The 14,257-nt window shown below is 49.9% G+C and overlaps 1 protein-coding gene across 1 annotated transcript in view; it reads left to right on the plus strand.

Moving 5' to 3' along the window:
* The window catches only part of SPAG9 (sperm associated antigen 9), a 2,727,931-nt gene that overhangs the window by 1,915,561 nt on the left and 798,113 nt on the right, over positions 1 to 14,257 (plus strand). The window contains exon 21 of the mRNA XM_069654919.1: positions 8,131 to 8,253. Coding sequence (XP_069511020.1) covers positions 8,131 to 8,253 — 123 coding nt within the window. The remainder of the gene's footprint in view (positions 1 to 8,130; positions 8,254 to 14,257) is intronic.

Raw genomic sequence — 14,257 nt, forward strand, 5'->3', positions numbered from 1 at the left:
CGGATCCCCCTCTGCCAGGCTCAGACCTCCTTTAATACAAAGCTTTAAATTGATCTCCCTCTGCCAGGCTCGGACCAACTTAAACAAGTTTGCCACAAACTTCTGTTACTGTATCAACATCGATTGTGTGCAGGATTTAGCTTGACCCGTCATAGGACCACTTCAATTCACAATTATCTACAACTCTTTCACTTTTCAGCTGGATACCTTACAGAGACCTAAGACTGAGTACATACACATGTGGTGCCGGGACACTCTGTCAAAGGAATCGTACCTTTGATTCAAAGTTCATTCACTCATCAGCAGTGCACTTTTACTTGCGTCTTTTATCATACGTATTTCAAACCATGTTTGTTCCAACGCTCGCCATACAATGTTGCCGCTTGCAACCTTGGCTTCAACACAGACCGGTCTTGTATCGGTCTCCCCAACTCACCGGATGTGTTGTTTTCACTGACACTGCCTTGTTCTTGGAGCCAAGGACCGTACCACAGTGGCTGGTAATTCTCCCCGCGTTGATTATTGATGCAGGAGGGCCCCGGGTATCTCCAACACACAATGCAGGATTCTTCTGTTTTCCTGGTTTTACGCTTTCCAATATCGAGAACTCATGAAACCAACGGTTCCTTGTCGAAAAGGTCAAGGGAACTTCCCTCCTTGCAATCCTCTTCTGTTTCACTGTCTTTCTCCTCTTGTTAAACTGCCATCTTGGAACTGCTGTTTCCTTGTGTGCTTTGTGTCAGGATTGGCCACAAACTCTCATTGCTCTCTTTGTCACATGGCAGAATCCCTTCCAAACTCATATCACGATCAGAATCCCGTTACATCCACAACCGCGTCAGAACCATCCACAACCGCTTCAGAACGCATACAGCGTCGTTGCTATGGTGATTGTGGCGTTCCCCTCCACAAGTTTTGCTCCAGTTTTTGCTCTTGCTCTTGACCCCTCTTGCCCTTCTTTGTTTGTGTTGGTCTTCCCCTGGTACTCGACCCCGGCCTGTTCCTCTGACCTGTATTGCCTTGTGGATTGTCTGACCTTCTATGCTCGCACGCAGTTGACTCCGGACCGTCCATCGACCTGCTTCCTCTCTACGGATATTGCCTACATTGCTTGCACGCTGCTGACTCCGGACCGCCCATTGACCTGCTTCCTCTATACGGATATTGCCCACATTGCTTGCACGCTGCTGACTCTGGACCGCTCAACGACCTGCCTTCTCTTCTCGGACATCATCTGCATCCTTCACACGCCATCGACTGGGGAACGATTTCCAATCCGCTACGGCTGGTTGAGGGGCCGTGCTTTCCTTACCTCCATTACTGCCTGGAGCGAACCTACATCATCCCTCATAAAGCGCCTGGACTAGTGACTGTGATCATTGGCGCATAAGCCGCTAGGCGTCATCGTTTCGTCGGGAATAGTATCCTGGACTAGAGACTTCTTCCGCATAGGCATCCTTTTGCCGGCGAGGTATTGTTGGATGGTGTAAGAGTTGCTCGGTAGGGTTTTCGCCATTGACCACAGTGGTAAGTCTGCTAAACTTGTTCTCATTTCTTCTTGCATCCTGGCCATCTTTCTCACTTAGTTCTGGCATTCATGTTCTTGTCATTGTTCTTGGGAGACTACATTGTTTTGAACTCAGTTCTTTTTCTTTAGGCAGTCATCAGTATTGTAGTATCCAACCCAATTGTTACAACGGTGTCTGAACTACCCAACAACGAATGCAGTGATCTCCATCTTTCGGCTAATTGATCCCTTTGTAGTTTGATTTGAAATACAAAGGGGTACATTGGTAGGAAGAACTCTACAGCGACGCTTCCAGTTCTTCTACCGGATTATCCTCAGGACCAGCAACCCGGACAGCTTTGCCTCGCTCAGAGTGTGCTCTCGTGCACCACCTTTTATCTGTATGGGGAAGCTTAATGGAAGTCAGGTATGTGTGATGGTCAGTAATTGCCGGACCTTACCTGACCATTGAATTGGGACACGTCAAGTATACAGCTCGGTTGTTAGTCCGTTTTCTCTCCTAGCGGGCTGTCCGTGAGAAAGTGTTTGTGTTGTAAAGGGGGGTTTGGAGTTCCTAAATATCCTACTTGGTAGGATTGGGTTCAGGTGTTATAAGGAAGGGGATACGGCGTCTCACCACCCGGTGTCCCACTCCCCGTAGATCCCTCCCTCCGGTGATCCTCCCGCACTGGTCCACCCCAGGAACTGGATCCAAAAGCGATGGCTGTGTCCTGGGCACCTGGATGATAGATCCCGGCGACTAGTGGGTGAGTCACCTTCTGATTTCTCACATAGGGAAGACAAAATAAATGCATTATGGGGGTACATGAGGGGGGAAAATACCATCTCCTCACAGAGCAAATACGTGACCACACCGATCTGCCGTTAGGCTGTGCCCCCGCACTTTTGTATTTTACTGCTTAATGCCTTTTAGAATACCATCTACTCTAAAATGGCCGTGCCACATGATTTTCACCTGTCTTTTGGCCTTCTTCCTGCCTCCTCAGGACCAGTTTTGCAATATATGGTAATCAATTTTCAGAGCAACGATTCAGCTTTCCCGGGCAAAGCAGAGGTATTTGTTTGTGGCTGGATGGAGATGGGACTTCCTGTTGTTGTGACTGTTGCTGGCCAGATGTGGTAGCCAGGGGCTTTCAATGATTGGACAGCCTCTGCCAGTTTGAATGGTGCAGGTCCTTGCCATTGGTGGGCTTGGGGCAGAGTCCAGCTCAAATTCAGGATAAAAGGACAACTTTGACAGACATTCATCATATCTTCAATGGAGCCAAGACCACTACGTCGTTGCAGCCTTCCAGCAATGTTTTATTCAACCATCTCAGCAAAACACTCTTTTGCTCATGCTTCTTTGCTGATCTCCAGGAGGCCTTTATCGGTGCTTAGACAGATGATCCCATGGGACTAGACCAAACGCAACAAGAGATCCCTCTTCCCAAAAACAAAATAGTAATCAGCTACAGTAGATGTCAACTGGGAAATATGCATCAACAACTTGCATATGCAAATTCCGCAATAAGGGGTACGTTTGCTGTTTTGGAGGATTATCCCATTAAAGTCAATGGGGGCAATCCACAGTTAGTAAGGCAAAATAACTCTAAGGTGGCAGACAAGAGGATGAGTGTCCGTTTAGACACTAAACTCCAAAGATCGGGGCACCCACCTCCTTTTCTGTCTCCTCTCCTCTGTTCTCTCATTCTATCCAGTCTCCTTTTTTCTCTACTTTTCTCCATCATTCTCTCCCTATATCGTTCACCTCCTATACTATGTTCCCCTTTCACACTCCCTGTTGCTGAGCTTGATCACTTCTCTCCCTCTCTGTTCCTTTCTCCTTCACTCTTTCCTCTACGCCCCCTCCCTTCAACTCTCTCCTCACCTCGTCCTTTCCATTCCCTCTCCTCTTTCACTTCCTCGCCATACCTCCACACTCTGTCCGGAATCATAACTCCACACACTCCCTTTGCCGTACCCTCTAATAAATCGGTGCTGGACCACTCAACTGTCTGACTGCGATCAGCTTTGTTGATGATGTCAGCATGTCCGGCGATGGGGTACGGCCTTCAGAAAATACAGAATTTCCGCTGAAATCTGTTTTCTAGTGGACCGCTCTACTATAAGTTACAAAACATGAATTTGTCATCATGGAATTATTTTTTCTGTGGTTCCCGGTCCTGCAAGTCACCCTGTGACGACCTCTACTTTGAATCTCTGAAACATACTTTTGACTTCATTCTAATCTTTGCGTCACTCAGCAAGCGAGTTCCATTGGGGTCCGTTCTGACGAGCAGTGCTCAAGACCTCCGGCACTCTTCCAAATAGGTATCACTAACTATTATTGGACTCAAGTGGACCTGTGGTGGTGGGAATGCAAACTGTTAATTTCATTTTACAGTTTTCTCTGTTTCTTAGGTTTAGGTCTACTTAGTCGAAAATATTTGACCTTTTCACATTTGACCAAATTTATTTTGCTTGTTTTTTGGTTGAAAACGCGTGGGAGACCACCCGCAACCCACCCCCTATTCCCTTACCCCTCCCCATATATATATAAATATATTTAATTAAATGTGACTGAATTTCAACCAACGGGTAATGCTATATGAGCCAGGGTAGACCACATTTTTGTTAGGGGCTTGTGGGATGTGGTCAATAATGCAGGAACAAAAGAGGAGACCCACAACAAGCTACCTATTGATGTCACACATCTGGGCTGGACTAACATGAGGCAACTGTGAGTCAAAGTCTTGTGTGAAAACATATGGGCGAAGACTTGTATTTATAAAAAATATATATATTCAATTTTATTTTTCTGATATATGCTAAAAAAGCAGGGCCCACCACGGGTCCAATACTTATACAGACAATGTATAACAACATATAACAACAATAAATGAAACACTGTATTTCAAGGCGTTCAAATGAATCTGTTGGTAAATGTCAAAATTCACTAAAAACCATTATTAATTTCAAGTGGTGTTAGTAAAACAAGGTGACTTCCAATAATAAGCATTTATCTCTGGTTTATCAAGGAGGCCCCTATAAGAAATGTGTCAACAGGAATGACTCTGTTTCCAACATTAGGTGTGTACGACCGCAAGATGATAGATGTCGGCTGTTGTACCCTGGACAGTTAGTGGTCCAAATAAGGCTTTCATCAGGACACAATGAAGACAACTGAAGTGGGATGTCGTGTTTTTCACAAGGAATGCTTTGTATCAGCCAGAGTATCTAGACAAAAATACAGGAACGTGTATTAAAAACCAGCTTCATCACGAATCGTCTTTGTAATGTTGCCACATACTTCTTAATATTTCCAGACCTATATCACATTATTTAATGTGCATCTTAGATATATAAAATATTCAATATTATAGATATCACTTTCTGTTATTTAGATCCAACTTGTTTGTCCTTATATATTTTACTTTCTATTGCTAAGTAATCGGTTCCTCATAGTCCGGCTGGGTTGATAAAGACCATAACGGGCTGTGTTGGGAAAACAAACACATAGAGGGGGCGGGTGACCATGTCATTCAGTTCCAACGATTTACATAATAGAGACTGAATTATTGTATGTGTTACCTTAGACTTGCTTCTGAGCTTGTGTGATTGCCGGATATCTTTCCGGGATTTGCATCCGAAAGCTGTCTTCTATTTCAAAACCAGTTTGAAAAGTTGCTTACTGGCTGTTCTATTCGTGCGAGCGTTCTGTGGAAGTTTAATTACAAATGACACTGTATGTTAGAGTAGTGGATTAGGCATGTCTACGAGTAACTGTGTCGATTCCTAAATGCCTCTAAAGGGCACTTACTTGTGATTCAGTGTGGCAGCAACATTTTCAAAAACCAAATGCGAGTGCTTAAGCGATTTCCCGATCACATGATCCGCCTCATATATCTAACGAGTGACGTAATGGCGTCATCGCGGGACTATGGGCTCGGCAGTTTCTCTGGGATAGCATGGCAGCCATATTGGAGAGTCTATGCGACATATTTCTATGTATTGAGTTTTCTGTGTATTGATAAATAGTTCTCATGTGACACACGTATTGTGACACTGTGGCACAGTTGTTCTTTTAGCCTAATTCATATAGGATGCCATCATAAGATATTTGTTTGCACCACTGCACAAGATAGTGAAATATGAAGTTAAAAAAACATATATATAAGAAACGCTGCGTGGTAATATGCTTATACTAACCAACGCTAGTGTTCTGTAACTCAGGAGGCGGCATGTTAGTTTTCGATGGCTTGTCAACATAAACCTGATATGAGTCTCAAGGTGTAACTATGGCAACAATTCAGGAAGTGTTGTCTCTAACCAGGCTGCTTCGTGCCCAAGGTGTGTGGTGGATGGGGCCTATTTGTAGACGAAAAGATTCCACTCGATATATAGATTGAGGCCACACCTGACAGAATCTAGTTTGTAAATCCATTTCTGTTCAGGTTTTTGCAGTTTGAGGTCCCTATCCCCCCACGGGGGTGTGCATCCATAGTTTGTAACACATACCATACAATGTCATTGTGGGTGTGCTTAATTTTTTGATAGTGATCAACTAATGGTTTGTCTTTGATGCCATTTTTTATACAGGACCGATGTTCTCCTATTCTGGTCCTGATCGTTCTTTTGGTTTTGCCAATATATATAAGCCCACATGGGCAGATTATGCAATATATGGCCCATTTAGTTGCACAGTTGGTAAAGGATTTGAGTTTCCAAACCCCAGTTTTTAGATCAATGGTTTTGACATTTTTGGTAAAATTACACACAAGGCATTTTCCACATTTATAATGGCCTATGACTGGAGGGAGACTCCATAGTGTCGATTGTGTAGGCACATTAGTGGACTGTCTCAGTCTCTATTATCTAAATCATTGGAGGTGAATCACATGGTCACCCGCCCCCTCTATGTGTTTGTTTTCTCAACACAGCCCGTTATGGTCTTTATCAACCCAGACGGACTATGAGGAACCGATTACTTAGCAATAGAAAGTAAAATATATAAGGACAAACAAGTTGGATCTAAATAACAGAAAGTGATATATATAATATTGAATATTGATATATCTAAGATGCACATTAAATAATGTGATATAGGTCTGGAAATATTAAGAAGTATGTGGCAACATTACAAAGACGATTCGTGATGAAGTTGGTTTTTAATACACGTTCCTGTATTTTTGTCTAGATACTCTGGCTGATACAAAGCATTCCTTGTGAAAAACACGACATCCCACTTCAGTTGTCTTCATTGTGTCCTGATGAAAGACTTATTTGGACCACTAACTGTCCAGGGTACAACAGCCGACATCCATCATCTTGCGGTCGTACACACCTAAGGCTGGAAACAGAGTCATTCCTGTCGACACATTTGTTATAGGGTCCTCCTTGATAAACCAGAGATAAATGCCTGTTATTGGAAGTCACCTTGTTTTACTAACACCACTTGAAATTAATAATGATTTTTAGTGAATTTTGACAATTACCAACAGATTCATTTGAATGCCTTGAAATACAGTGTTTCATTTATTGTTGTTATATGTTGTTATACATTGTCTGTATGAGTATTGGACCCGTGGTGGGCCCTGCTTTTTTAGCATACATCAGAAAAATAAAATTGAATATATATATTCTTTCTAAATACCAGTCTTCGCCCATATCTTGTGACATATGTTTTCACACAAGACTTTGACTCACAGTTGCCTCATGTTAGTTTAATGTTCCAGCCCAGATGTGTGACATCAATAGGTAGCTTGTTGTGGGTCCCCCCTTTTTGTTCCTGAATTTCAACCAAGAAAACAATCAAAAGTAAAAGGTCAAATGTTTTTTGAACAAGTAGGCTAATACTGTTTCTTACTGTTCCATTTATACTTCCCAAGCAGCCCTGTAGATTTCAGTCATAAGGGTTGGTCTTGCACACAAGGCTGAGGATGGGCTGGTGGCCTGAGGGATCCCCTCCACCTCCGGGGACTATTTCACAGAGCGGGTGCTGGTCACCAGCCCCATGGTCACTTCAGACCTATCCTCTAGCCTCTACATGTGATTCTGTCACACGGCCGATTTGTCACCTAGTAGACCAATGACTATGTTGCAGTCTTTGGAGTTTGACACAATTTCCTACAGCCTAGGGCCTAGACTTTTGGTCTGAATAATATCACCCCCAAAGTGCATGTACTAACCTGAACGTGCCTAAATGGTTCTCTAACTTATCTCTGGTCCAGAGTGACCTCACTTAAACCCATATGCCAATATAGAGTGACTCATGACTACCTTACCTGCTCTCAGGCTGATCCGATAGGGCAGTGTGGGCTCCTCTGTTGCTGCATTTGACCTTTTTTTCTGGGAGACAGTACACTACTCCTCTGTCGAAAATGCTTTCTGCAGCTGGGTTTGATTGTCTGTTAACCGCGTGAAGCAGAGGAGGTCAGCATTAACAGCACTGGCTGAGCTTTTTAACATGACAGTGATTAGCTTTGTTTTGTAAAGAATAAATATGTTCTAAACAAAGATACAGTCAAAGTTGTAAGCAAAATTCATAAAAATTTAATTTGGGTGGACTTAATTGGAATTTTGTGAAAGTCTTTATCAGTGGTTCTTTTTTCTACCGGCAGTGATACAAACTTGTATAAAGATGGGGTAGCGATTTTGCCAAATGAACAAGATCTGGTAGGAGAAGAAGCGCAAAAAATGAGCAGCCTTTTGCCTACGATGTGGCTTGGAACACAGAATGGATGGTAAGAAATATACTGCTTTTATTGAATCATTTGTTACCAGGTTCAAATAAAGACATGGCTATAAGTAAGCATGAACCTTTTGTTTCACATGAATTATCCCAAACTCCCCTACATTGAGAACCTCAGGAAATTCACACATTAATAGTTATTCTCCAGCATGGGGTCTGGCATGGATTCACATGCTCATGAATATTCCCCGTCGTCGGGCTGGGAATCCTCGGTAAAGAAAAAACCAGTATCAGTTTCGTTTCTGATCTGTCTTTCGTAGTAGTAACCAATCACTGGTCTCTGCGTCATACTGACCACAGCCAATGACTGCCCTCTACCTAAGCCCCGCCTCTGGCAGCCATCTTCAGATTTTTACCGCACGTTCATGTGTTGGGATCCTCGTGCTATTGCTCTCGAGCGTTAGTGCTATTTTTTCACGTTTTTTCTCAAAAACTTCGTTTTTTCGGTCAAAAGAGCCTCAAGCTCCACCGACTCTCCATCCGATCAACGGGGACCCGTGTCGGATTGGTCTACGCCCCTCAAGGGTGAAGATTCGTCGAGCTACGCTTTTGGAGGACTCCAGAAGTTTCTCAGGCCCATCTCGGTCATGGCCCAGGAGAAGGGAAGCTCGACGCCCGGAAAGCTGTTCAGGGTCTGCCCTGGATGCCAGCTGCAGAATGTCTTTAAGGAAGACGAACACTCCTTTTGTCTTTACTGCCTACATGAAGACAAGACGCACGTGGAGAAGGACTGTGCGTTTTGCTGCAACATGTCGGAGCGGACCATGAAGGACCGCCATCAACGTCTCGCCAACTGGCTGGAAGGGAAGAGCCCGTCCGGCAAGAAGAAGAAGAAGAAATCCGAGCGGTCTTCTAAGACCTTTGAGGACGCCCCGGCGACGGGGGTCCAACATAAGGCCAAGCACCGCGAGTCCGCTGGCACCGGGAGCGCCGAACGGTCGGGCTCTACGGGCACCAGGCAGGGCGCACCCTCCCCGGCACCATCAACCACGAGCCAACGCTCTGGGTCGGGTAAGAGGAAGGCCGAGCACCCGGCGAAGCTTCTGGAGAGGCCCCGGTCGAGCTCGAAGGCGGAGGGGGAGCGAGGCAGTGTCCCCCCCCTCAAGGAGAAGGCGGTGAGCGCACCAAGGGTGGTGAAAGCCTTAATCCATCCGGCCAAGGCCTCTATCGAGACAGTCGCGGCGGCCCTGGCTCAGCCTGTGGAGGCTACGCCGGTGGTGGCGACCTCGGGGCTCAGAGTCTCCCTGCCACCGCGGAGGGAGTCCTCTTTTATGCCCATCGACAGGACCCCCGTGAAACCTCCGACGGAGAAGAAAAAGGGGGGGCAGGAGGTCGCCGTGGATTCGGCCTCAACCTCTGAGGAAGAACTGATCGAGGTCTTAAGCCACGGCGTTGGCGTGGAAGAAGACCAGCCCGTCGGGAGGGATCCCGACGCAGGAGACGACGACATTGTCGAGGGTACCGACGGGGCCCCTGACCGCCCGCCGGATTCCCCTCTGCCAGTGCCGCAAGACAACTCGGCGGCCATTTTGTTGGCTATACAGTCCTTATGCTCAGAGATAAGGACGAGACTGCCGTTACCAGTGGAGGAACCACTCCCGTCGGGGGACCCGGAACCAGGCCCTTCGGGCAGCCCCCCTCCTAAGAAAAGAAGGATTCACCCTCCACCTCCTTTTCAGCCGTCGCGCCCCGTTCAGCCCTCCTCCCCGTCCACGACTCGAGGGGATGATACGGGGACTGACACTGCCGCAACGGGTACGGACGACGAGGTGTACGACGAGGATCTGCCGTCGTCTCCTCCCACCCGGGCTTCCCCGCCCGACGAGATTGGATCTTTTCACTCCATGATCGCCAGGGCATCCGAGCTCTTCCAGCTCTGCCCTGAGGAGAAGAAGAAGGAAGGTTTCCTTTATCAGCGGCGCGAGGCCAAGAGGAAGACGGTCCTCGCGGTACCTCTATTGGACGATATTTGGGATGAGGGCCTCGCCCTCCTCAAGAACCCATCCACGACGCCGCCTAGAAGAGACCGGTACGAGAAGAAGTACCGCTCCCGGACGCGGCCCCCTTGTGCCTCCGGGCGCAGCCTACCCCGGACTCCGTCGTCTCCGCGGCGGCCAGGAAGAAGGCGGGGGGGGGGTTGCGGCCTCCACGTCGACTTCCCCGCCGGACGGCGAGGGAAAGAAATTGGACACGATGGGGCGCAGGGTCATCTCGTCTGCAGCGACGACGATTAAGGCGGCTAACGCCTTGGCTATCGTAGCCCGGTACGACAGGGAGCTGTGGTACAAGCTGGCTCCCCTGCTGGACTTCCTACCGGACGACAAGAGGGCGGATGCCCTGGAGATCTTGCAGGAAGGTGAGGTGGCGTCGGACCACGCCATCACTATTGCGACGGACATCGCCGACACTGGATTTCGCCAGTTGGGCAACGGCGTGTGCCTTAGGCGGCGTGGATGGCTCAAGGCTACTGACTTCCGTCAAGACGTACAGACCAGAGTCCTGGACATGCCGTTCGATGGGAACACCCTGTTTGGGAAAACAGTGGACGATTCCCTTCAAGCCATTAAAGCGGACACGGAGACAGCCCGGGCTCTCGGGGTTCTCCAGCAACGGCGGCCGCCCTTTCGGAGCGGCGGAGGCAAGGGCGCCTCCAAAGGTTCCGGCGGCGGATTTTCCACCTACCGTCGAGCGGCCCGTTCGTCGTCTCAAGAAGCTTACAGGGGACTGGCAAGTCAAGTGGACCCCGCCGTCGTCGCCAAGGAGGTCAACGCGGCAAAGCCTCGTCTAAGCAGGATTGAACCGGCCGTGGGGTCGGGCCCCCACCGAAGCACCCCGGTGGGAGGCCGGCTGGCGAGCTTCGTCAGCGTGTGGGAGTCCATCTCCACCGACCGTTGGGTGCTGGACGCCCTAGCCCAGGGCCACGCGCTCGAGTTTCAAAGAAGGTGCCCGCGCGTCCCCCCTGTGGCCAGGAAAGAGCTTCACGTCCCTCAGCTTCTCCGGGAGGTAAGGGCGATGCTAAGCAAGGGCGCCATCGAACTCGTCCCAAGGAGGCTTCGGGGCTCCGGAGTTTACTCAAGATACTTCCTCGTGAAGAAGAAGACGGGAGGATGGCGCCCCATCCTAGACCTACGACGGCTGAACAAGTTCATCAAGGCACAGAAGTTCCGGATGGTCACCCTCCAGCACGTCCTGGGTCAGCTGGAGGAGGGCGACTTCCTGTCGTCGTTGGATTTGGAGGATGCCTACTTCCATATTCCCATCCTAAAGGGGCACCGAAAATTCCTCAGGTTCGTGGTCCAAGGGCGTCACTACCAGTTCAGAGCCCTTCCCTTCGGTCTACGGTCGGCACCCAGGGTATTCACCAAGTGCCTTGCACCAGTGGCGGCACAGCTGCGCCGAGAGGGGATCCACGTCTACCCCTACCTGGAAGACTGGCTCATCCGAGCCAAGACGAGGGAGCTCGCCGTGGAGCACACGGCAAGGACCGTCCAACTTCTCACGGACCTGGGATTCTCCGTGAACTACGCCAAGTCCCACCTGGTACCCGCGCAAAACGCACTGTTTCTGCGAGCGAAGCTCGACACAGTGTCCCTTCTGGCCTCCCCGTCGGAGGAAAGGACCAGGTCCATCCTGGGCAAGGTACAGCGGATGTTGGTTTCCGACGCGGCCAAGGTGAGGTCCATCAAGTCCCTCCTCGGAATGATGTCTTCTTGCATCTACCTCATTCCCATGTGCAGGCTCCGGATGCGCCCGTTGCAGGAGTTCCTGGACGCGCGCTGGATCTAAACGACGGGCGGCTTCGAGGAGAGGATCACACTCGACGAGAGTTTCCGCCGAGCGATCCGGTGGTGGGGCACCCGCGCGCATCTGACGGCGGGCATGGACTTCCAGACCCCAGACCACCAGGAGACAGTGACCACGGATGCCTCCCTGGAAGGGTGGGGTGCGCACACCGAAAATCTGCATGCGAGAGGCCTTTGGCTCCCGACGGAGAAGTCCCTCCATATCAACGTCCTGGAGCTCCGTGCAGTGTTCTGGGCCCTCAGGTCCTTCCTTCCGTCCCTCAAGGGCAAGGTGGTGAGGATCTTCACCGACAACACCACCACCATGTTTTACATCAGGAAACAGGGCGGAACCAGGTCCCCAGCACTGTCCAAGGAGGCTCAGGACCTGTGGCATTGTCCGTCGCCCAAAGGATGTTTCTGGTGCCGTTTCATCTGGCAGGGATAAAAAAACACCATCGCCGACTCACTCAGCAGGGAGCTGCGCTCGTGCCACGAGTGGGAACTACGGCAGGATCTAGTGGATCGCCTCTTCCGACTGTGGGGCACACCCCAGATCGACCTGTTCGCGACGGCGACGAACTCCAAGTGCCGGAGGTTCGCCAGCAGGTTTCCCCAGCCGAGGAGCATGGGCGATGCTTTCTCGTTCCCCTGGGCGGGCCTGTTCCTATACGCGTTCCCTCCATTGCCACTACTGATCCGGCTCATCAACCAGCTCAAGAGGTCACGGTGCAGGATGATCCTCGTCGCACCTGCGTGGCTGAGGCAGATATGGTTCCCGGACCTTCTGGACTTGTCAGCGTCCCCGTCAATCAAGCTGCCAGTGGACGCGGATCTGCTCTCCAGGGAAGGAGGCGCCATCCTCCACCACGACCCGAAGTCGCTGAACTTGCAGGCCTGGCTCCTGCAGCGCTAGAGTTTGGAGGATACGACATACCGGCCGACTGCAGAGAGGTTCTTGCAAAGGCCAGGGCGTCCTCGACTCTTAAATGCTACGGACACAAATGGAAGAGGTTCTCTGTCTGGTGCCACGCACAGAAGATTAACCCTCTAAGGATTACGGCTCCCCAAGTACTGCCGTACCTGTTGACGCTGGCCAAAGCTGGACTGGCACACGCGTCCATCAAGATTCATCTTGCTGCGATCTCCCGATACACTAGAACCACGGGGCGGACGTCCTTGTGGTCTCATCGTCTGGTGAAAGAGTTCATGAAGGGACTGTTCAGATCGTTCCCGCCGGTGAAGGCTCCGGCCCCGGCGTGGGAGCTCAACGTGGTGCTGACCAAGCTCATGGGACCTCCGTTCGAGCCTCTGCACTCGGCCCCGTTGAAGTTCCTGTCGTGGAAAACAGCGTTTCTTGTGGCCATCACCTCCGCACGACGGGTGGGAGAGATCCAGGCCCTTTCCTGCAAGGCCCCGTACTTGACTTTTCACGACACGAGGGTGGTGCTCAGGACGCACCCCTCCTTCATGCCCAAGGTGCCGTCGGACTTCCATCTCAACGAACCCTTGGTGTTGCCTGTGTTTTTCCCGTCGCCTTCGTCGCCGGCTGAGAGGACTTTGCACTCGCTGGATGTGGCTAGAGCGCTGAAGTTCTACGTGGATCGCACGAAGTGTTTTCGGAAGACGTCACAACTCTTTGTGAACTTTGGACCTGTCAATCAGGGGAAGGCTCTCTCGAAGGCTTCCATTTCCAGATGGCTCTCCGGCTGTATCATGTACTGTCACCGGTTGGCAAACCGACCGCTGCCTGGCCGTCCGAGAGCACATTCCACCAGAGCGATCGCAGCTACCACGGCGTTCCTATCTGGTGTGCCCCTGCTGGACATTTGCAGGGCTGCTACGTGGAGGTCGACGCACACCTTCACGAAATTCTACTGCGTCGATCGGGATTCCAGGGAGGAGTCCAGGGTCAGCCAAGCAGTGCTGCGCAACCTGTTCGCCTGAGGTGAGCCTGGTGAGGAGGTAAGATTGCTTAATGTTGAGTTTGATGTGATGCTTAATGTTGAGCCTTTGCCACCTCCCGTGGTTGTGCATGTGGGTACTGCTATGTATTCTTTATTCATGAGCATGTGAATCCATGCCAGACCCCATGCTGGAGAAGGAACAAGTTACTTACCTGTAACTGTTGTTCTCCAGCATGGGTCTGGCATGGATTCACATGCGAACCCTCCCGCCTACCCCTCTGCGGCTCTTCACTTGGTCATACTGCCA

Source organism: Ambystoma mexicanum, chromosome 3q (assembly GCF_040938575.1).
Source record: "Ambystoma mexicanum isolate Mex_15411 chromosome 3q, UKY_AmexF1_1, whole genome shotgun sequence".
Classification (NCBI taxonomy): domain Eukaryota; kingdom Metazoa; phylum Chordata; class Amphibia; order Caudata; family Ambystomatidae; genus Ambystoma; species Ambystoma mexicanum.